The 22,326-nt window shown below is 32.7% G+C and overlaps 1 protein-coding gene across 10 annotated transcripts in view; it reads left to right on the top strand.

Annotated features, from left to right (window-relative positions):
* Window positions 1-22,326, top strand: part of LOC129948550 (ensconsin) — a 40,861-nt gene that overhangs the window by 2,047 nt on the left and 16,488 nt on the right. The window contains exons 2-10 of one of the 10 annotated variants that reach the window (XM_056059609.1): window positions 2,246-2,293; window positions 2,465-2,563; window positions 10,969-11,222; window positions 11,341-11,477; window positions 11,684-11,808; window positions 12,205-12,393; window positions 15,858-15,995; window positions 16,470-16,835; window positions 17,578-17,751. In XM_056059609.1, coding sequence (XP_055915584.1) covers window positions 2,246-2,293; window positions 2,465-2,563; window positions 10,969-11,222; window positions 11,341-11,477; window positions 11,684-11,808; window positions 12,205-12,393; window positions 15,858-15,995; window positions 16,470-16,835; window positions 17,578-17,751 — 1,530 coding nt within the window. Of the gene's footprint in view, window positions 1-2,245; window positions 2,294-2,464; window positions 2,564-10,965; window positions 11,223-11,340; window positions 11,478-11,683; window positions 11,809-12,204; window positions 12,394-15,857; window positions 15,996-16,469; window positions 16,836-17,577; window positions 17,752-22,326 lie in introns of all 10 variants that reach the window. The other 9 variants (XM_056059608.1, XM_056059611.1, XM_056059610.1 and 6 more) reach the window with 9 other exon arrangements.

Here is a 22,326-nt window from a genome sequence, read left to right as displayed (position 1 = left end):
CGGTTTGCTTATGTTTTTAAAATTCCAAAATGTTTGTATAAATTCATAATCAACTTTAACTTTTGGTAGCTGGATGATCGATTGTCTCACATTTCTTTTTTTTTTTTTCAATTTATTCAAGTTAATTTTTTATTGCAAATCAACGATATTTCGGAAACGACAGTAAAAGTAGAAAAAGTTTTTATTAATAAAATTATGTCGTTATGATCCCAAATGTTGAGTTGTAAAATTTGGCCAGCTTATACAGTGTCGAGCATAAGTCATGGTACACAAAGTGCTCTTATTAAAAGCTTTGAAAGAAAAGAAAACTTAAGTACTTAATTTTCATGCATCGAGTTATTTATTATGATAAAACCTTATTCTTTGTTTTAAAAATAGAAAAAATTCAAAAACAAATTCCATTTTCTAGCAAAAAATAATAAAACCTTGAAATCTATGAAAAAAGTAGTGCAAAAGTCTAGGTACTTCTGCACTTTACTAGTTTTAACTGTTTAGATTTGTAACGGTCCTGTTGGCTTTGTTTTTTTTTTTTGCATGAAGCTTGTAATATGACATGTCTGTGTGTCAATCAGTACAAAGCGATCGGTCGTGCAGGTTAAGGTTAAAGAAATTTTGTTGTTTAAAACCAAAACAGCGATGGTTAGAAAAGAATTAACGATAAATGAGCGTACAATTATTATTAATTGCCATGAGCAAGGTAAAAGTTATGCGGAAATTAATAAAATAATTGGAAGACCCAAATCTACCATACCAAAATGTGATAAACCGTTACAATAAAGAAAACCGAATCGAAAATAAAGTCAGGTCTGGTCGTCCGCGCAAGCCGAAAAATCGTGAGTATAATAAAAGAGATCCATTCAAAAGTGCTCCAAAGATTGCTACCGATATACAGATTAGTTTAAATAAAACAGTTTCTCCTTGGACAATTGCAAGATCGCTCCAGAGATCTGAGTTTAAGTCGTGCACACCTCGTAAATAAATAAGTAAGTGAAATAAATAAAAAGAAAAGACTGGACTTTGCAAAGGATTATAAAAACAAATTAAATGAATTTTGGGACAACGTAATATTCTCCGATGAGTCGAAATTCAACATTTTTGGCTCAGATGGGCGGATTAGAGTGTGGAGAAAACAATCCTAAAAACACAATTAAAACTGAAACTTGGTGGTGTAATGGTATGGGGGTGTATATCATCCAGTGGTGTCGGGAATTTGACAATAATTGATGGAATTATGAATAAGGAGGTTTATTTGAACATCTTAAAACAAAACTTACAACAAAGTGCAGAGAAACTTGGGATCGTAGACACATATAACTTCCAACAGGATAACGATTCCAAGAATACGGCTACAAATGTAAAGTTGTGGAAGTTACACCCCCCCCCCCCCAAAGATTTTAACCCAATCGAACATTTATGGGATGTCTTAGAGAAAAGACTTCGAAAACACAATATATAATGAGCAAAACCCACCTTAAAGAGCTCCTGGTATCAGAATAGGGTCAGATGTCACGCGAAAACTTGTGAAATCTATATATATATATTTTATTTTTCTGTTTTTCTTGTGTTAATTTGTTAAATAAACTTACACTTGAATAAATCAAAACATAAATTGAAAATTGTGTCTTAATATCATTTATACAACTCATTTATCAAGAATACCCACACGGGTACCATGACTTTTGCTCGAAACTGTACATATTTCTCGGATCCAAAGGTTTGTGTATTCTCAAAAATATAAACAAAATTTCTCATATCTGCTGTTAGAAATCTGCGAATACAATTTGTTCAATTTCTCAAAATAATTTTATCGCACAATTCAAAAAGAAAAGAGAAATGTAGGACTAATTTGATTGTAAGGTGAGAATTTATAGTGACTTGTTTTTATATCCCATTCTCAGAAATCTTAAAAATATAAATTGGGCATTTGTGTAAATTCTATTCTATCTATTATAACACTTAAAAATTAGTAAAACAATTCGTAGTCCGTCCAAAACCAGTGCTTCACTGTAATTTTCAAATCACAAAAATAGTTTCAGAAGAAGTAATAATCAATATTTGCATATAATTTGCTCCATGTCAAATACATATAATATCATGCATTTACTTTTTTGTATGAAAATATTATTTCCAAAATAATGTAAAATCAATACATCGACCGAGAGCGATTTGACTGTAATTTATTTTTATTTAGTTTTCCATTGAGTCAATTTCAATGACTAATCGTTATGAAATGGTCTTATTCCAGATCCAGCTCCAATTGATAGAAGCCGCGAGGGGAGTGTAGAAAGAAAAGGTGAGTGACTTTATATGTATATATTTCTTTGCAGTTATTGCTTTGAAAAATCTTAGGGATACATGATTTATTGGTGTTATCTATCTATCATTTTGCATTACATTGTTTTTGTCTTATCTATCTACTTGAAACAAACAAACCAAAAATAAAAAAAAAAACAAAAATTTAAAGATAACGAAAAACAACAACAAGCAATAATGGAGTGTTCCAAAATGACGTCAAGTCTGCATTGGTTTGCTCAGGCTGGAGAAGATTCCAATTCAAATCAAGGTATACACCAATTGCCTGTGTACCGCAAGGTGCATTCCAATTTATCCACTCGCATGCACTACGAGCTAATTGCAAATAATTTATTGTACTTACAAACATTTAAAATTGTTTTGTTTTTTTTTTATTTTTTTTTTATTATATACATACCAACATACTTCAATTCAAATTGTTTTTGTTTTTTTTTTATTTGCGATTCATGCTGAGAGTATTTTTTAATATATTTTATTTGTGTAAAGATAAAAGTTTGTTTACGTTGCTTTACTAACAAGAATAACCAACTTCAATTATGAGGTAGCGAAGTAAAGAGAAAAAAAAGACTGATGGCATGTCCTTCTAAAGGTCACTTCAACATTAATATATGTAATTCTTTTAGCAGTATTAAGAGTTCTTAGAAAACAAAGAGGATTATATACATACATACGTATGTACATCTGGTACTCGTATATACATAAATATATATTTGCATATATGTAGTTACTTTGCGTATTAATCAATTCGTTACTAAAATAAACCTATGTCCTTAACAAATACGTAGTCTCAAGTGTTGAAAGAAAAAAATGATGGTGGTTACTAACGTTGCTATTTTTATATACAATTTGTTTAGTTTTCTATCTCTTTTGATTGGAAAACAAGGAGAAAGTTACTTATTTAATTATGCCAAGTTGGTTAAGGTTCTTCCTCACATCACCATGGCACCCTCGGGATTAGATTTAAAGATTTTCCGGGTTGGAGCTTTGATGTCAATGCACTATACATGACTCAGCCATCTAAGTCCTTAGACTTTTGTTGTGGAGTGATTACATATTGGACATCGCCAAAAATGCTGCTAAGTGTTTTCTCCAACGATGCAAGAAGTTTTTTACTCCTTCTGATCTGGCTATAATTTACAAAGCTTTTATTCGTCCTAAACTCGAGTATAACTCTCCTATTTGGGCTGGAATTGAAAAAAGAGCTCTAAAAATGATAGGAGATCGTTCTCTCAGCGAGATAGACATTTGCTTCTCTTGAACACTGCCGCAAGGTCTCTTGTCTGTCATTGTTTTATCGCTATTTTTATAAACAATGCTCTAGCGAAATAGCCAGTTGCATTCCTCCCCTTAAACAATTCAACCGTAATACCCGTATTTCTAGGAATTTGCCCTTTATTTCAATTTGCCCTTGAGCCCAATTTTGGACGTACTGTTAAGAACAGAGATTCTTTCTTTAGCCGCACTATAAGAATGTGGAATGCTTTACCTGACTTAATATTTCCCACTCATTACAATGTGCAGACATTCAAAACCAATGTACATACATCGGTTTCTCCTTTCTAATCCTACCCTCCTTTCCTAATTCCTCGCACTGTGTTTAATCATTATAAGGGTACTCATAACCCCTTTAGTGCGCACTCAATATATACAAAAAAAATTCTTTTAACCAGATCATTATTCACGGCCCATATAGATAGTCGTTGTATCTTCTCCTCGGCTGTCTATATATGCTGACGGGATCAAAATTAATTGGGAAAATGTTTGTCTTTTTGTCTTAAAACGGATAGTATTCCCCCTATTGTTCTTAAGAGGAGTTCTTTATCGCTGGCAAAACCACTACGTAAACTTTTCCATCTTTCCTACTCTACAGGTCTCTTTCCGAGCGGATGGAAAACAACAGGCGAATCATCCTCCCCCTCTAACTATCGTCCAGAAGCACTCACGTCTTCTTTTTTCCAAGGTCGTGGAAACGCTGATTAATTATCAGCTTACGAGATATCTTGAAGAACGGAAGCTTCTTAATGACCGGCAGTATGGTATACACAAATCTGCTGGCCCGGATAGTATTCCCCCTATTGTTCTGAAGAGGAGTTCTTCAACGCTAGGAAAACCAATGCGTAAGCTTTTCCTTCTTTCCTACTCTACAGCTCTCTTTCCGAGCGGATGGAAAACAGCATTGTACACTTGTACAGCCCTAAAAAAGTTGAATCATCCTCCCTTTTTAACTATCGTCCAATAGCACTAACGTCCCTTCTTTCCAAGGTCGTGGAAACGCTGATTAATTATCAGCTTAAGAAATATCTTCAGGAACGGAAGCTTCTTAATGACCGACAGTATGGCTTTCGTAGCAATAGGTCCACTAGTGATCTCATGGTTTAGCTCATCGAACAGCGTAACAAATCTTTACATCGTTTTGGAGAAAGTAAGATTATTGCACTTGATATTTCAAAGGAATTTGATAGAGTTTGGCATCAAGCTCTCTTATCAAAAATGCGTGCATTTGGTATTGATGAATCCCTTCTTCGTTCGGTTAGAAATTACCTTTCCAACCGTTCAATACAAGTTGTATTGGATTGTTTTAAGTCTGAAATTCATAAAATAAATGCTATTGCCACCCTGGGCTCCGTTTTGTCTCCGACGCTCTTCCTTATTTTTATAAATGATCTTTTGTCTGAAACTTCTAACCTATTTAATTGTTTCGCGGATGACAGTTCCCTCAGCTTTTCGTTTTTAGATTCTCATCCTTGTCCTCCAGATTTGGAACTTCAACAAATGAAAAGCTCATTAAATTCTGATCTCGACAGCATTGTACAATGGGGAATAAAATACCGTGTATAATTGAATGCTTCGAAAACTCAAGGCTGTCTTTTGTCGTTAAAGCGTAACCCACCCCTGATGCCACAATCCATGAGCGGCACTTGCATAAAGCAAACTAATCAACTTTCATTACTCGGTATGTATATCACAGATCACCTCTTATGGAATGATCACATATGCTTAGGATTTCTCCGACGGTGCAAGAAATTTGTCACCCCTTCTGATCTATCTGTAATTTACAAAGCCTTCATTCGTCCAAAACTTGAATATAACTCGCATATTTGGACAGGTGCCCCTAAAACAAGTTTAAGTATTTTGGACAGGACCCAAAAAAGAGCTTTGAAAGTGATAGGCCATAGAACTATAGCCGAAACAATTACGTCACTTGAACACCGCCCCAATGTTTCATGCCTTTCGTTGTTCTACCGATATTTTTATAAACAGTGTTCCATCGAATTAGCCAGTTGCATTCACCCCCTCAAACAACTGAGCCGTAATACTCGTACATACACATAAGTTTAACCTTGAGCTCAATTTCAGACGTACTGTCAAGTATATAGATTCTTTTTTACCCGCACAACGAGAATGTGGAATGCTTTACCCAGCTCTGTTTTTCCCTGTCATTTTGATATTCAAAACTTAAGACCAATGTCCACCGGTATCTCCTTCCTATCCTTCCCTATTTTCCTAAACTTTAAACATTTTAAGGATATTAATAACCCCTAAAGTGCCCGTTTATTATAAAAAAAAATAAAGTTGAACATAAAACTTTGCATTTATATTTATGTATGTATATTTATAAAAAGAATTTTGAAATGTATACATTTTATAAAACAAACATTAATAACATTTATTTTAGTTTGAAGGATAGAAAAACTTTATTAAACGATAAAGTAAATATTATTGCAAGGGCATTAATGACACCCTAAAAACTAATTAGTTGCCTTAATTTACTTTTAGTTTGAACCTGCTAATTCATTTTCTAAAACAAATATAATTTTAATAAATAATATGTATACATACATACATACATATGTATATTATTGTTGTGGAGCAAAAAAAAAGTATTGTATAAAAAAGGCAGATCTTGCAGATAACTGTAACTTCTGATTAACAACACGCAAATAGGAATAAATGAGATTGTCATGAAAATAAGCGCATATTTGTCATTAGCTTCCCTAACATACTCGAAATTCCAGCACACATTTCTGTAATGAATTATATAGTTGTTATAAACTTAAAACTACCATGTCTTGTTGTATTGAATCTAAGTTTAAAACTTAAAATGTGCAATTAATTAAAAAAAGAGCTTATGGCATTTACCAACAAATATAAATTATGCATATGTGATTTGATAATGTTCTTAGGTGAATGTCATTCAAATAGTAAATTGGCTATCTTATACTGAGCCAGCCTCTTACTTGTATGATACTTTCCTGTTAAAGTTGGTTAAAGAAACTCTCATAGAAAAGAACCTTATAAGTTTTCGGTTTTATCCAAAAATTTAGTAAAACTTAACTACAACAAAATACAACTTTTTAAATGAATTATTTTGTAATCTCATTTCTATTTTTGCAATAATAGAAATAATGACTTTGTTATTCCCGACAAAACCAAAAGAACAATCTGATAGCCGTTATCTAGCTGAACTATGAAGTGCGTATACATAAGATTGATTAAACAGTATTTATCTCAGATTCACTATGGGTGCAGTATAGAATACTATGCATAGAAATATCGAGTACGACATTATTCGAGAACAATTTGACAAATTTAAAAAAGCAAGCAGGGGTGGAATCGGCTTAGGTGATTGTTGATAAATGACAGTCAATTACAGGTGATGGTCAAGTTGATACCTAAAAAGCTATTAAAGCAAAAAATGTGATAGTCATTTTCATACAAATATGTCAATTCCGAATAGAGCTACCATACGCTTTCAAAAACAAATTGAACATTTTTTCAGTTACGTTTTTTTAGGTGCAGTTGTGTTCATGAAAATAGCATTGCTCTCCAAATAAAACAAAAAGGTCTTCAATATCATCGTTATAATATATTTCATTAAACTTTTAATAACAAACAAAAATAATTTATTTATAACAACAGAAAATAAGTACTATCGTTTTTTACCATTCTGTTTGTCACAATAAAAACCGTTTTCTAAATATATGGCTGCTCATAAAAATAGCAGTGCATGACAAAGTACTAGATCTATTACGTGAGAATAAGAAAAACTGTAATAAGTTATATGAACATATAATATACATATACATATAATGTTAGCTTACAATTAGTACTTTGTTGCATAACCATTGTTTTTTATGATGCTTCACATCTACGTGGCATCGAGTCCACTAAAACCTGATACCTCTCGGCTGGTATTGTGTTCCACGAATCACGCACTGCTTCCCACAATTCTTTCGAATTGTTGGGTTTTGCTTTATGAACTGCGTTCTTAACATCCCCCACAAATTTTCTATGGGATTAAGGTCGGGAGATTGAGCGGGCCACTCCATAACGGATAACTTCTTTTGCGCAAACCATGATTTTGCCTTTTTTACGTTTGCTTTGGGTCATGGTCTTGTTGGTATAACCAAACCAACGGCATTTCCTCTTCAGCATAAGGTGACATAACCTCCTCGAGAATTTTCACATACTAGGTTGCATCTCTTATACCCCTGATGGCATAAATAGGGCCGACCCCGTAATATAAAAGCAAGCGTATCATAATTTTCCCTCCACCATGCTTCACTGTTTTTATAGTAGTAGTCATCCTTTTTGGGCCTCACTTTTCCGCTTTATTTTGTCATTTTAAGGCGTTACTGACCATTTTTGCTGAGCATTTAGGATGTCTTGAATATGTTGGTAGGTTTTCCCTCCAAACACAGTTTTCGAATTTCTTCGGTTCAATGTCTTGACCGTCCCATTGTTTATTTTTGAGCTAATATTTATTAATTTGTTATATGCTAGTATGTTACAAATACTTAAAAATTTAAATAGTAAAATATTTACTTACCGAAAAATAAAAAAATTGAGTTTTTAATACTTTTTAATAATAAAATCAAAAGCACTGCTATTTTTATGAACACTCTATATCCAAAAAGTTTGAAAAGTGTGTTTACCGGGAAAAGTAGAGTATTACTTCAAGCTTAAAGTCTCTAATATGAAAACGAAAGACCGTTATATGTAACATTTCAAATCATGACAGTTTAGTGCTCAAGTTGTTTCATAATTAAATCGGAGAGCTTTGAACATACTCTGCTCAGAACTCTACTCTACTCTACTCTACTCTACTCTACTCTACTCTACTCTACTCTACTCTACTCTACTCTACTCTACTCTACTCTACTCTACTCTACTCTACTCTACTCTACTCTACTCTACTCTACTCTACTCTACTCTACTCTACTCTACTCTACTCTACTCTACTCTACTCTACTCTACTCTACTCTACTCTACTCTACTCTACTCTACTCTACTCTACTCTACTCTACTCTACTCTACTCTACTCTACTCTACTCTACTCTACTCTACTCTACTCTACTCTACTCTACTCTACTCTACTCTACTCTACTCTACTCTACTCTACTCTACTCTACTCTACTCTACTCTACTCTACTCTACTCTACTCTACTCTACTCTACTCTACTCTACTCTACTCTACTCTACTCTACTCTACTCTACTCTACTCTACTCTACTCTACTCTACTCTACTTTACTCTACTCTACTCTACTCTACTCTACTCTACTCTACTCTACTCTACTCTAATCTACTCTACTCTACTCTATCTACTCTACTCTACTCTGTTCGCTTAGACCCTGTTTAGAACTCAGCTCTGAACTAAAAAAGAAAATCGCCAAAAGTTGACTATCAAAAATATGATAGTTAACTATCACCTTAGCCGATTCCACCCCAGGTCTAACTTGTTTTTTTTTTTTTAATTTAGAATAAAACCAATGCAACCCAACAAATTTCTACCCAAGTTTTTTTCTATTTTCAAAAACTCTGAAATAATATCGGGTTCGAAAAAGAATCTGAAGTCAAGTTTTTTAGTTTGTGTTCAAAAATTGAGGAAATAAATCAATGTAAAGTTAGTTAAAATTTTTAGTCCGAAAGAAATACGTTGCAACGCATTAATTAAAAAAACATGAAAACGCTTCATAGTAGTAGATTATTACTCCACAACATTTGACGATGTTACTGGATTTAAACTTTAAGCTATAATATATCAAGTGTACTGCTTCTTGCTAAGAATTGACAAATCCTCCAAAAGTAATTTTTGTCATAACATGTGCTTCTCGAAATCGGCATTTCCCTCCATTCTTGATATTACTCGCATAATGGCTTAATTGAGAATTTTAACACACACGTTCCTGGTTCTCCACGAGCTTTGTAGAGCCACCAAACTTATTTATTTTATCATTTAGGCAACGGCCTAGTCACTGATAAAGCTTCGGTTCCTATCGATCACCGAAATCAAGCATTATTGAGCGTGGTTAATAGACAGATGGAGGACAGTCTCGAAACCTGTCATGTGTTTTTTCTGTCTGTTGTTCTTTCTCTTCTGTCCTTCTGTCTTGTATTAATGTTTTGTGTTGTTATCACCTTACATAGTCTAGTCGCTCAAGGTGCTGTCTTCTCTGCTCTTTACATTTATATGCTGAGTATTGTGTAGTGTAATGTATTTTTCCATTTAACTTTAATCTTACATCGAAATAACTAGGCCCATAAAAAAGAAGTTACTAGAGTCCATAAAAAAGAAGTTACTAAAGCTTACAAATCCTAGATATTGTTTCCGTAAATCTTTCCCATTGCTAAGTATTAATAAAAGTACATAATGTAACATGAAATTACAAAGTTTCGGATTTCAAAATAACTGGACTCGAAAAATCCAATATGATAAAAGTAAAAGTGGGAGAATGCTGATTAACCTCGAACTTTGATCACTTCCCTATCCAAGCATTAGGTAACTAGGACAAGAACTCGACTAACCAATTTATATGTACTTCTCTTTAAGCGTTTTGTTTAGCTAGAATTTATACATTGACTTTACTCTATTTTAAGTTGGTTCGTCGTCGTTCAATTAAAAAAAAAATAACCAATTCATCAATCCCAGAAACTTGGTTTGTGAATAAGTCTATTTTTGGGTACATTCGCCGAACACAAAGCTAAAAGGTTTTACTTCAAATCTACTTATTTGAAATAATTCTTACAAAAGCCAGCCACACAGCTTGAATTCTTTTAACCAGCATTTTTCTTTAGAAAGCAAGCTTCAATTAACAAAATAAAAAGAATTGTTAAGCTTATTAATTTTATAAAATACTTCCATATATACATATATTTAAAATACATAAAAATAAGGCAATTATATTTTGTTTGAATATTTGATCTTGTAATATATAAGAACATCAGTGTTATTGTGCAACTCCTCAAACATTTAATATGAATTTGCATATAACTAATCATTATAAAAAATAAGCAAAACAAAAATAAACAATCAGCTTTTTGTTTACGTGTGTATTAGTTTTCTTTTGCATTTGTACCATGACAGCTTCCTATGATGTAGAACATAATCATTCATTAAAAAAAATTACATTGTTTCACAACAAATTAAAACCTTAACTCAATAAGGTTAAACTAATACGGAGCTAACTTAACGTACAATTAAGCTTTAATTGCGTAAATGTTATTTATTCTACGATCGCATCTCATACAAATAAAAATAATAATCACCAAATTAAAAATTCACACTGCTCCAATTTTAGAAAGATACAAAAATAATAATATCTTTTTTTTTGTACTTATGTATATCTTCATCACCATCCAATTAAATTCAGCAGCCAGAGACCGTGAAGAAAAACTTCGACTAGCCAAAGAAAGGCAAAATGAAGAAAGACAAAAGAAGATTGAAGAGCTCAAAGCTCAGGCCGAGGCTGCACAAAAATATCGCGAGCAAAAAGAAGAAGAAAGGAAGCGTCGTATCGAAGAGATAAGACTCCGAGATACCGAAAAGCGACAACAGGTCGAAGAAAGAAAGAAAGCAATCATTGAAGCCGAAAAAGAACGCCGCGAGTATATACTTCGAAAGAATCAGGTAATTAATAAATATTCCTAATAATTAAAAAAATAAAAAAAATATATAAAACCAACAAATGAACATTAATAAATCACTTTTACTTTCACTTCTTGCAACTCGCAACAATCTTACACAGGAGAGAGAGGCCAGATTAGAGGTTAAGAAACGCGATAGAAATTCAATTGGTTTTGCTTTTGGTTCATCAACACCTCGTCTATTGGAGCCTGCCGATTTTGGAACGGTTTCGCCCAGCATTTATTGGGGTCATCGACGGTATTCCTAAATTTATTTTTATATAATTGTTTCTTTTTCCCTGTTCTTTTCCATCTACTTCTAGTTAAATTAAAAATTATTACACAGTCAAGTCTTTCCCGATTTCAAACAAAGATAAATTGTGGACATATATATAAATTATTGTACTCATTTACTTTTCTTTTTTTTTCATTTATTTGTCTGTGGTCAAAACACACACATTATAGGTCAACGTCTATAACAAATGTTGCTTATACTGGTGCTCCACTCTCACGTCGAAGTTCCGAGAGGGAGCTTGCAGACGGCTCAAAAAAGCGAGCAACATCAGCCAGTGGAGCGGATCGACATGACGGTAAGTGAATCAGTAACATTTGGAGTCACTTAATTTACGGCAATATAATTTTATACCCTTTCATAAGTTGTTATTTAAGCAAGTTACCAAGAGTTTTTTTTTATATATTTATTTTTTTTAAGACACACGTTTTGTTAATTTATTTTTTATAATTTTGGTAACTCATGTTTATTTTAAATAAGTTTTTTTTTTTTTTAAATAATATTCGCAATTTCACTTGTCTTACAAAAAAAAACATTAATGTTATTTAAATTGAAGTGAAAAAGAAGACAAAAAAGAAACAAAAATGTAAAATTGTTTGAATGAAATGTTAATTGTTACGTTATTTCATATGCACGCACACACGACATTTATATACATACTTTATTACTACTACTACTGCCTATCCACATCTAGATCATCGTCGTAAGTCATCATCAATGTACGAGGTTTTTAATTGGGGATATTCGAATGATGAACCTCCCAAAAGGTTCTCCCTATCTATTGTTGGAAGTGAAATTAACATAGGCGAGCCCCCTTCTACTACCAAAACAACAACACAGTGTTCTGCTCCTCGCAGACAGTATTCAAAAAATATTTTCAAGGGTGAGGGTGGTGTGTCTAACAATAAAAAAAAACCGGAACACTTGTTTTTTTTTTCAAAACTAATCGAACATACAAAAAATCTATAATCACAAGTTTTTCTATATTTTTGTATGTCTCTGCATCGTGGTATTCTTTTTTTTGTCTAAGTGCATGATTTAGGAGAAATTAACATATACTTTTTGTTATGTCTGACAAAAAGGTGCATGTTGTGTGCAGTGAGTGATGTGGCGATAGTCTAATATTAGTAGTTAGAACATTACCAACAGTTTATGCAAATCAACGAATTAATTATGTATTTAGTTTTATTAATTATATCTACAATTATATTAATAATAATGATTATATTGGTTATAATATTTGGATGCTGGGAAAGGGTGGAAGATGTACTCCGATGTAAAAACATATCATCTTGTTAGGTTTACAATGGAGGCATGAAAAGACGTATTTTTCATTCATTAAAATGTTGTTAAAATATTCGGTGGCACTCGAAAGTTTTTAAACGACGGCACAATACAATTTAAAAAGTCACTCGTTTGACAGCACTGGTCAACAAGGTTTTGTAACTGATGAAACTTTTCCCAAAATTTTGTGTGGACTTAGTTTGTCATTATCATTCTTGAATGGTATTAAGACTTACCTTTTAAATTCGAAAAAAAAAACATCTTATTAGGTTTTTTGAGGCAATGTAATTTCATAAACTATTTTTAGTTTCATTAAAATTTTGTGACGGTTCACAACAAAACCCTTCCTTAATATTCACTTTAAATATTTTCAGCTTTAACAATTTTTGGAAAATCTTTAAAATCTGTATAAAAAACACTGACACATTTATGTTAGAATAGTTTTTGACAAAAAAAGGATTTGAAGGACAAAAATACATTTTTTTATGATAACAAATCAGTTTTTCAAACAAGGTTAACTTTAAAACATATTTTTTTGTAACCATGAAATAAATACATACAATCGTGCTCATAAAATTATGCCATCAATAAATAGCAAAAGATTTCGTTGAAAATGAAGAAACTTAACAAAATGATAAATTAAATTATTTATGCAAAATATACATTTTGTAACTACAAGTTCAGATGATATTTTATTTTTAAAAAATATCTATGAAAAAATTATTACAGTAATGATATTTTGTTTTAATCGATTTTTGAAGAGGACTTATAATTAAGTCATCTGCAAGTCATCTGAAGTACGTTTATAAATACCTAACCCTATTGAGGGCAACTTTTGTACCTTCTGTGCAGCTAGTATTTAGTTGAATATCCTTTCTGTTTTATTACTTCTGTGCATCTTTTTTGCATTGAACCTACAAGCAAGAAACACTGGGCAGGAGTTATTTTTGACCACTTTAACAATGTTCCAAAGATAAGCCTTTTCTATAGCCGCAACTGCTTTTTTTTATGATACCCCATAGATTTCCTATGGGATTCAGATCCTGGCTTTGAGCAGGCGTGTCCAGGACTTAGGTTGAATTTGATTCAAACCAGGATTAAACGAGCCGAGAGCAATGCTTCGGGTTGTTGTCCTGTTGAAATATCCATACCAACGGTAAATTGTCAACATCAAAAAATCAAATGGGGTGGCGCAACAGTCCGTTGTGAACCAGGGCCTAGTGACTTACAACTCTCAACCATTCCTGTGTGCGAGTACTGTTGTCAGGAATGGAAGGGACCTACAATTTTAGGCCGAATCCGAACGGCTAGTTTGAGAAAGCACTTTTTTCATGACAAGGATTTGTCAATTCCTCGCAAGAGGCAGTACCCGCGAAAATTATTTTTTTTTTATTAAGGTGGAACAGGCAGGGATTGAACCCAAGACCCCTTGCATGACAGTCCAACGCACTAACCATCATGCCACGGGTACAATTGTCAACATAATCCCTATTTAAATGACTTTCCAAAATGTCCTTGTACATTTCTCTTATAAATTTCCATGAATTTGCACCAATGGACCAACTTCTGATGATGTAAAACATCCCCAAACTATCACGGAAAACCCTCCATGTTTTACAGTTTTTTTTTTTGTATTTCGGGTCCAATTCTTTCAATGGAGGTCGCGTCACATACTGTCTTCGTCACTGCCAAAAACGTTGAACTTGGATTCGTCGCTCCCACGACCAAATTCCAAAAATATGGACTTTTATAAAGGTGTTCTTCAGCAAACCTCATTCTTCGAGCAATATTTTTTTTTTGACAGGTTGGGCTTACGTCTAGCGATTCGTCCATTCAATTTTTTTCTTGAACTCGCCTTCGTATGGTTCTTGCTGATAATTGAACATCATAGTTCTCCTCCATTTGGGCTCTTAGTTGAACGGCTGTTAAAATGGGTCCACTTTAGAAAGCTTTACTAATGTTCTGTCCTCAGCTAAAGTCGTTTTTCGAGCCTTTTTTCGAGGTAGTTTCTCAAAGGTTTGTTGTTTTTTAAAATATTCCTAACCTCTTTCAAAACCCAGTAATTTGCTGACTTTCATTACATTTTTGTACTTTTTGAAGCATTTGACAATCATTTTTCTTTCACATGGAGAAGAGGTTCCATTATTTCCCATAACTGTTACCAATTAAATATTTTAATTTTTAAAAATACATTTCTTTAATAATAAAACAGTTTTAATACATTTTGATAAAATATCTACATGAAATATTATAAAAGTACATGTTTCAAATGTAATTTCTTAATTATGTGACCACCTGCACTGCGACTTAACAACAAATGAAGCGCTTTGTTTAAAAGCAAAACATCTATGAACCTTGAGTGACATACGGATCTTTTATTGAGATCATGTTAATTGTTAACCGTTAAAAAAACAGACACAAAGTGATACAGGAAAGCTTTATTGAAGAGAATAGGGTACATTCGTTTTGTGGCTTAATTGTATGACCACGACTGTATGTATAGGTACATATGTTTAATAAGATTGTTAACGTATTTATTTTTGATATTATATGTTGTATTACATTATTGGAAATTAATTATTTATTTGTGCTCCCAGTGATGTATCAATCTTCGCAATTGACCACATCACCAAACTAAAATTCCAACCAACTCCTTTCTTGTATTCACTTTACACACAAGACAATTATTTAATTCTGACGGAATGCGAATTGCATTATATAAAATTAACAACTTATTTTTAAGACATAATAATATAAAACTATAAGTCACAGACCCTTTCTCAGAATCTTAACATTTTTTTAGAATTTCAATACTTGCATCATCGAACATAAAAGCGAACTTACAAATGCGTATAATCCATTGTTTTTTTTTTATTTGGGCAATTATTTCTGCAATCAAATAAATGAATTGTTTTTCAGCGCAGTCTTAAAAAGCATGCCGATCCTAACGAAGCTAGTTTTGATTTTTTTTTTTAAATTAAGCTCTTATAAGCATTTTTACAATATAACTCCTTTAAAATAAAGAACAAAATATACTATAACACAAGCAAACCCACATTACAGAAGATAACGTCGATTCAGCTCACATTGCTTTTCGAAGTGTGGCAAGGAGAAAAACCGATCTAATGCCAACAATCCCTAGCCCGAGGGACACTCATTACGGATCAAAATCTTCTTTAAGCACCACTCCCAGAACGCCAGGTAAGCATCACTTGCTTCTTTCTCAGCTATAAGTCACCCACCGTCATTTTTGGTTTTTATAACTGAAGAAGGTTTTAAAAAATTAAATATACATAAGATCGGTCGCAACGGGAAAACTTTTCGTATCAGCATTTTATTATTAATTGTTAAGATTTTGTTTAAGCATTTGTTTTTGAAGATTAAGGATGATATATATGACTTAGTTGAAATACTTTTAATAATTGTTCTGAATGCTTCTGCTAGATTTTTTGTTACAAAATGCAATTTGGCTTGCCTATTTTAGTGATTTTATTTTATATTAATTATATAATTTAAAACAACAATTTTCCCTCATTTATTCATTCATACATAACAATTTTATTTGAAAAAAAAAAAAACAACAAAATATCAACGCTTACCTCTATGTGTGCTACAATCGCCAAACAAAACACAACACGACAACGAATTGCATGCGCTTTATTACCAACTAATAAGGACGTGCCTTTTCGATGAACCGTCTGGATCAGTTGGCGCAACCAATTCGTCGAAATGGCGAGCACATTCGCGCCATTGTCGAACGTGAACGACAACATCAGCTTGAGATGCTGATGGAAACTGAATCGTTAGATTCGTCCAGTATGGCAGCATCAAAGAGAAGCCGCAACCACAGCAACGGAGGAAGCCGCAAAAATATGTCTCGCAGCATGACTCACTTAGTATCGTCTGGACATTCGAAGTTAAGCCTTTCGAAGCATATCGATTCAAATGGATCAACCTTCCGTCCATTAAATGAAATGGAATGCAAGGTTTTAAATCAAATAACAGCTCGCAGAAAAACCACCCAGAGTAGTGTTTCAACAGGTGTGTGTGTGCGCTTTGCATTTAATTATCCAAAACGAAAACAATAAAAAAAAAACTCCAAGTAAAATGGATTCGAACAATCGATTTAAATACTCATTTTTATATTTTCATAAATTTATGTTGTTTTGTTTTATTTTTATTTTTATTTCCATTTTCATTTTAATTTCCATTTTAATTTTATTTTCGGGAAAGCGAAGTCTATGTTTTTTATTTATACTCAAAAATCCATTTGCTTACAGATTCTAATTTAAGTTAAATACCTTTGCTTTAACTTAACAGTCTGGATGAATTGTATGGTCTTTTCTCTTCGCTATGTTTTTACACTGTAGAAATGCTATAAATGCGTAGGTTTTTGTATCCAGGAAACAGAGCATATAGAAACAATATTGGAATGCACATCAAAAAACACACTCAACTAACACATCTACCATGTGGCTAATTTTGTTTAATTACAATTTTTTTCATTGTTTTAAAATTATATCCGTTGTTTGGTGATTTATTATTATACGTTGCAAATTTATTATTTTTGGTTTTGGGCCGCCCCTTTTTATTTTTTTACTATACATTTTTCTATCGCAGGTGGTGGTTATATTTTGTTTTTTTTTTTTTATTACCAATATTTTTTTAATTTCAATTCATTTAAAATTGTTCCATAGACATGATGAGGAGTTGGTGAAATTTTATTTATCATTATTTTGATTTAATTTAAACAATTTGTATAAATGTCTTAAATTCTCAATAGGTTACCGATCTGGTGATGTGACACCAGGTGGCAGCAACAACACTTCTAGACCAGGTAGTGCAATGTCTACATCCACAAATATGTCCATGTCTGGATACGTGCATAGACGCCCTGCAACAACACCAAGAAAACCAAGGCCAGCTAGTATTGCAGGAACTGGTGTATCACTTGATGGTAAGCTTAAATCGATAGTAAATGAAAGATTTATAAGAGTCCCCGTGATGATATTTTATTTCCATCTTGGTTGATATGGCTTAAAGAGAAACCACATTCACTAATAAAATGAAATGACTAATTTTTGGTATATATTCGATTATATGATAGAAGTCGTGTTAAGTTGTTGATAATTTGTTAATTCCATTCGAAGTTACTACTGAATTGAAATTAATTTAATAGACTTTTTTAGTCAGTTTGACTTGATGCAAATAAATCATATTTCTAATAGCGTAGGTCGGATACTAGGCCTTATTTTTGTAGATAAAGAATTTAATATTTATGTTGAAAAATCTGATACTCCAAATGTGAATAATTCTGCCCATTATATTGCACTTGAAGGTAACTTATGTTTTTATACTTTTATGAAAAAAGTTTTTAATAATAATACTTTTAGTATTTTTTATCTATTCCTTGGGAATCGCTTTTATCTTAAAGTGAATTAAATAACGCTAATGATACTCTAGTATCTATTGTCAATGAATCTGTACGTAGATTTGTTCCAAATAAAAAAGCCAAATCTAGAAATACTCCTGCATGGTTTAACAAGGGACTTATAAATCTTAAAAATAGAAAAAGTTACTTAAAACTAATCGCCATGATCCAAATTTGAGATCTAAGCATATGTCTATTCAAAAAGAATTCGACAAGCTTAATAAATTTTTATATCGGGCTTATTTGTTCTCTATTGAGTCAAATCTTCTTAATATATAAAAATTCAGTGTCATATGTATGTTCCCAGTGAACTCTTCACCAAGTCAACCGATTTCGGTGAAAGTTGGCATTTTATGTGTAATTTGGTCTAACTTGAGATATAGGATAGTTTATATTTCGAGTAATGGTCTAAATTGTTTACATACATGATGCAAATGTAAAATACTTTATATAAAATCTACTGTTCTAATTATATATGATCATTATTGTATACCGATATTCCATGCTATTTTACATGGAACATGTCAACTAAAAAATGGGAGCCACGTAAAAAAGGAGAACCAAATCCTTCTATATCAGGTATATTTAAAGCTGAGACACTAGGGCGACTTTATACAGTACATCCAAAACAACGTGAATGCTTCTTTTTGCGTTTGTTGTTGGTTAATGTTCCTGGACCAATCTCTTTCCAATTTTTACGAAAAGTTAATGGTCGAGTGTTCAGTACGTATCAAGATGCATGTCGTGAGTTGAAACTTTTAGAAGATGACAATCATTGGGATCTGACATTTGCTGATGCAGCTTTAACGTCCTCGCCAAGTTTTATTCGTCAACTATTTGCCATCATCTTGACGACATGTTTTCCAACACAGTCATCTATACTGTGGGAAAAATATAAAAACTACATGACTGAAGATATACTATACCGACTTTAACAAACAAACCAATGTCCAAATCTAGATTCCTCACCAAATATGTATAATGAAACAATGAAATTAATTGAAAACATACTTAGTCATTATGGTATGCCATCACCTAATAGTCCAGCTATAGACTTAGTGAATAGCGATTTGCAGCGAGAAGAACAATTTAATAATCTTGATTTAGCTACATTTTTTGCTAATAATGAACCATTATTAACTGACGAACAAAAAAATGTATACAATCGGATTATGTTGGCTGTTGATGCTAAACAAAGTGGTTTATTTTTCTGGATGCACCAGGTGGAACCGGTAAAACATTTTTGATATCGTTGATCCTTGCGAAAGTACGGTCACAAAAGAAAATTGCATTAGCAATTGGATCATCATGCATAGCTGCTACTTTGTTAGGTGATGGTCGAACAGCACATTCTGCTTTTTAGTTACCACTAGATGTCCATAAAAATCCAAATTCTATGTGTAACATTAAGAAAATTAGTGGAATGGCTAAAGTGTTACAAAGGAGTTCAATCATAATTTGGGAAGAGTGTACCATGGCTCATAAACATTTACTCGAAGCATTAAATAGAACTTTTCAGGATTTGAACAGTAATGACAGACTTTTTGGTGGAGCTATTATCTGGTGATTTTCGGTAAACATTACCAGTGATTCCTCGCTCTACTTTTGCTGATGAAATCAACTCTTTCGTCCCATCTCCCTCCTCATACGAATCCAATCGAAATCGTTGGCTTATGAAAAAGAGAGGAGATAATAGAAAGAAACTGAATAAAACAACAACAATTACTTGTGTGTGCTTAGAAAAATGCTAATCGGTTCAGTATAGTTCGATAGAACGAAAAAACCTGTAATTGGCTTACAACTTTCATGTGGGTGCGGTGGCGTAGTGCGTAGTGCACTAGCTCCTCACACGCTAGATCGCTTGTTCAAATTAAATTGAACAAAAAGCGATTAAGCACCACTAAAGGAGTCTGATGATCGGGTTGGCCCTCGTGAAATAGATATAACTCCAGCCTATGAACTTGGTGGTAGCACACACAAGTTGTTGTTGTTTCATTCTTATATTCAAGAAATCAATGCATGTTTAAAATAATCATTTTTATGGAGAAACGTTGAAACACTAAGGTTAACAAAAAAAAAATGCCAATACAACTCCAAAATGATCCGACAGCACGAGTATTTTCTCAGCAACTATTATATATTGGAAACGGTGAAGTGGAATTTGATCAAGATACCCAATGCATAAGATTGCCAGACAATTTATGTACTGTTGTTGAAACTAAAAATCATCTGATCGAGAGTGTCTTCCCAGATATAATAAATAACTATCTAAATCACAATTGGCTCAGTAATCGTGCTATTTTGGCAGCAAAAAATGTTGATGTTAATCTAATTAACTACCAGATACAACACTTATTACCAGCCGATATAATGTCGTTTAAGTCAATCGACGCTACTGTCGATGAAGACGAGCCAATGAATTTTCCAATTGAATTTTTGAATTCTTTAGACATATCAGGAATACCACCACACAATCTTCGGTTAAAAATTAGATCACCGATTATTCTTCTGCGTAATTTGAATCCCCCTAAACTATGCAACGGTACACGTTTGGTAATCAAAAAAATCACTGGAAATGTTCTCGAAGCAATTATTTTGGCAGGAAAGGAAAAATCGTTCTGTTACCACGCATTCCAATGATACCGTCAGATTCTCCAATACTTTTCAAAAGAATGAAATTTCCTATACGTTAAGCTTTCGCGATGACTATTAACATATCACAAGGACAAACAATGTCTATTTGCGGCTTAGACTTAGAGAATTCATGTTTCTCTCATGGGCAATTATACGTGGCCTGTTCACGTGTAGGGAGACCATCGAGTTTATTTGTGTTGACAAAAGACAGGCTGACCAAAAATATTGTTCTTCGATTGACACTTCAGTAAACTTTAACTGTGATTCTATTTAATTGATGTTAATCATAGTATTTATTAATAAAATAAAATTAAAGATGTTATGTAAATTAGTGTTCAATTTTGTCTATTAAGTCCTTCCTTAATTACTCAGCCACAGCAACGCGTGGTCGGGTCTGCTAGTATTTAATATAAAAGTGAAAGTTTTTGGAAGTACATTAAGCTAAGCGCAAAAGCAATGGTATCCAAGCATGAAGTATCTGAATAAATCAACGAGTGATGTTGAAGAAATTTGTAACTTATTTGCTGTTTATTTTCAGTCTGTTTACTCCACAAACACTCCAACAAATGTTTGTATACCAAGAGTTTCTTCTATCGTTAACATAGGGTCTATGGTTCTGACGGTTTCTGAAGTAGAATCAGCCTTACTACGTTTAGATACCAACACAAATGCTGGCCCTGATGGGATCCCGCAAATTGTATTGCTTAAATGTGCCTCGTCTTTAGCTATTCCATTGACAGCCATTTTAAATCTATCGCTCTCGAAAGGTGAATCTTTAGAATGTTGGAAACTGTCTTATATTACACCAATTTTTAAATCTGGTTCTTAACAAGAAATTACAAATTATAGACCAATCAGCAAAATATCTGCTCTTCCTAAGTGATTTGAGAAATTAGTCTGTGACAAGCTCAATTTTTAATTAAAAGATTTTTTATCCGATTTCCAACACGGCTTTATATCTGGAAGATCTACAACCACTAATCTTACATTAATGACTAACTATATAATTAACCCTAGAAAGATAACCATATTTCATAGACTATAAGTGATACGCATGATTTATACGTCAATTCGACGTAGGTTATCTTTCTAGGGTTAATAATTTTGAATCTTATAGTCAAACTGATATAATTTTTAGTGATTTTGCTAAAGCATTTGACCGCGTTAATCATCATATTCTATTACACAAACTTTTGAAACTAGGATTTCATTCTAAGTTTCTGGGTTGGTTGAAATCCTATTTAACATCGAGAGTTCAAGTCGTTAAGATTGACAAGTATCACTCTAATCAAATATTGGTTCCATCTGGTGTCCCTCAGGATAGCCACTTAGGCCCTTTAATATTCTTAATTTTTGTAAACGATATTCCCAACATTTTTCAAAATTCTCAGTGTCTTCTTTTTGCGGACGACCTTAAACTATATTAAATGTTGTAATGATTGTGTTTTATTAAATTATGACTTAAAT

This window comes from Eupeodes corollae, chromosome 2 (assembly GCF_945859685.1).
Source record: "Eupeodes corollae chromosome 2, idEupCoro1.1, whole genome shotgun sequence".
In the NCBI taxonomy this organism is placed as follows: domain Eukaryota; kingdom Metazoa; phylum Arthropoda; class Insecta; order Diptera; family Syrphidae; genus Eupeodes; species Eupeodes corollae.
The sequence above is the reverse complement of the archived record's forward strand: the minus strand, read 5'-3'. Positions and strand labels throughout refer to the sequence as shown.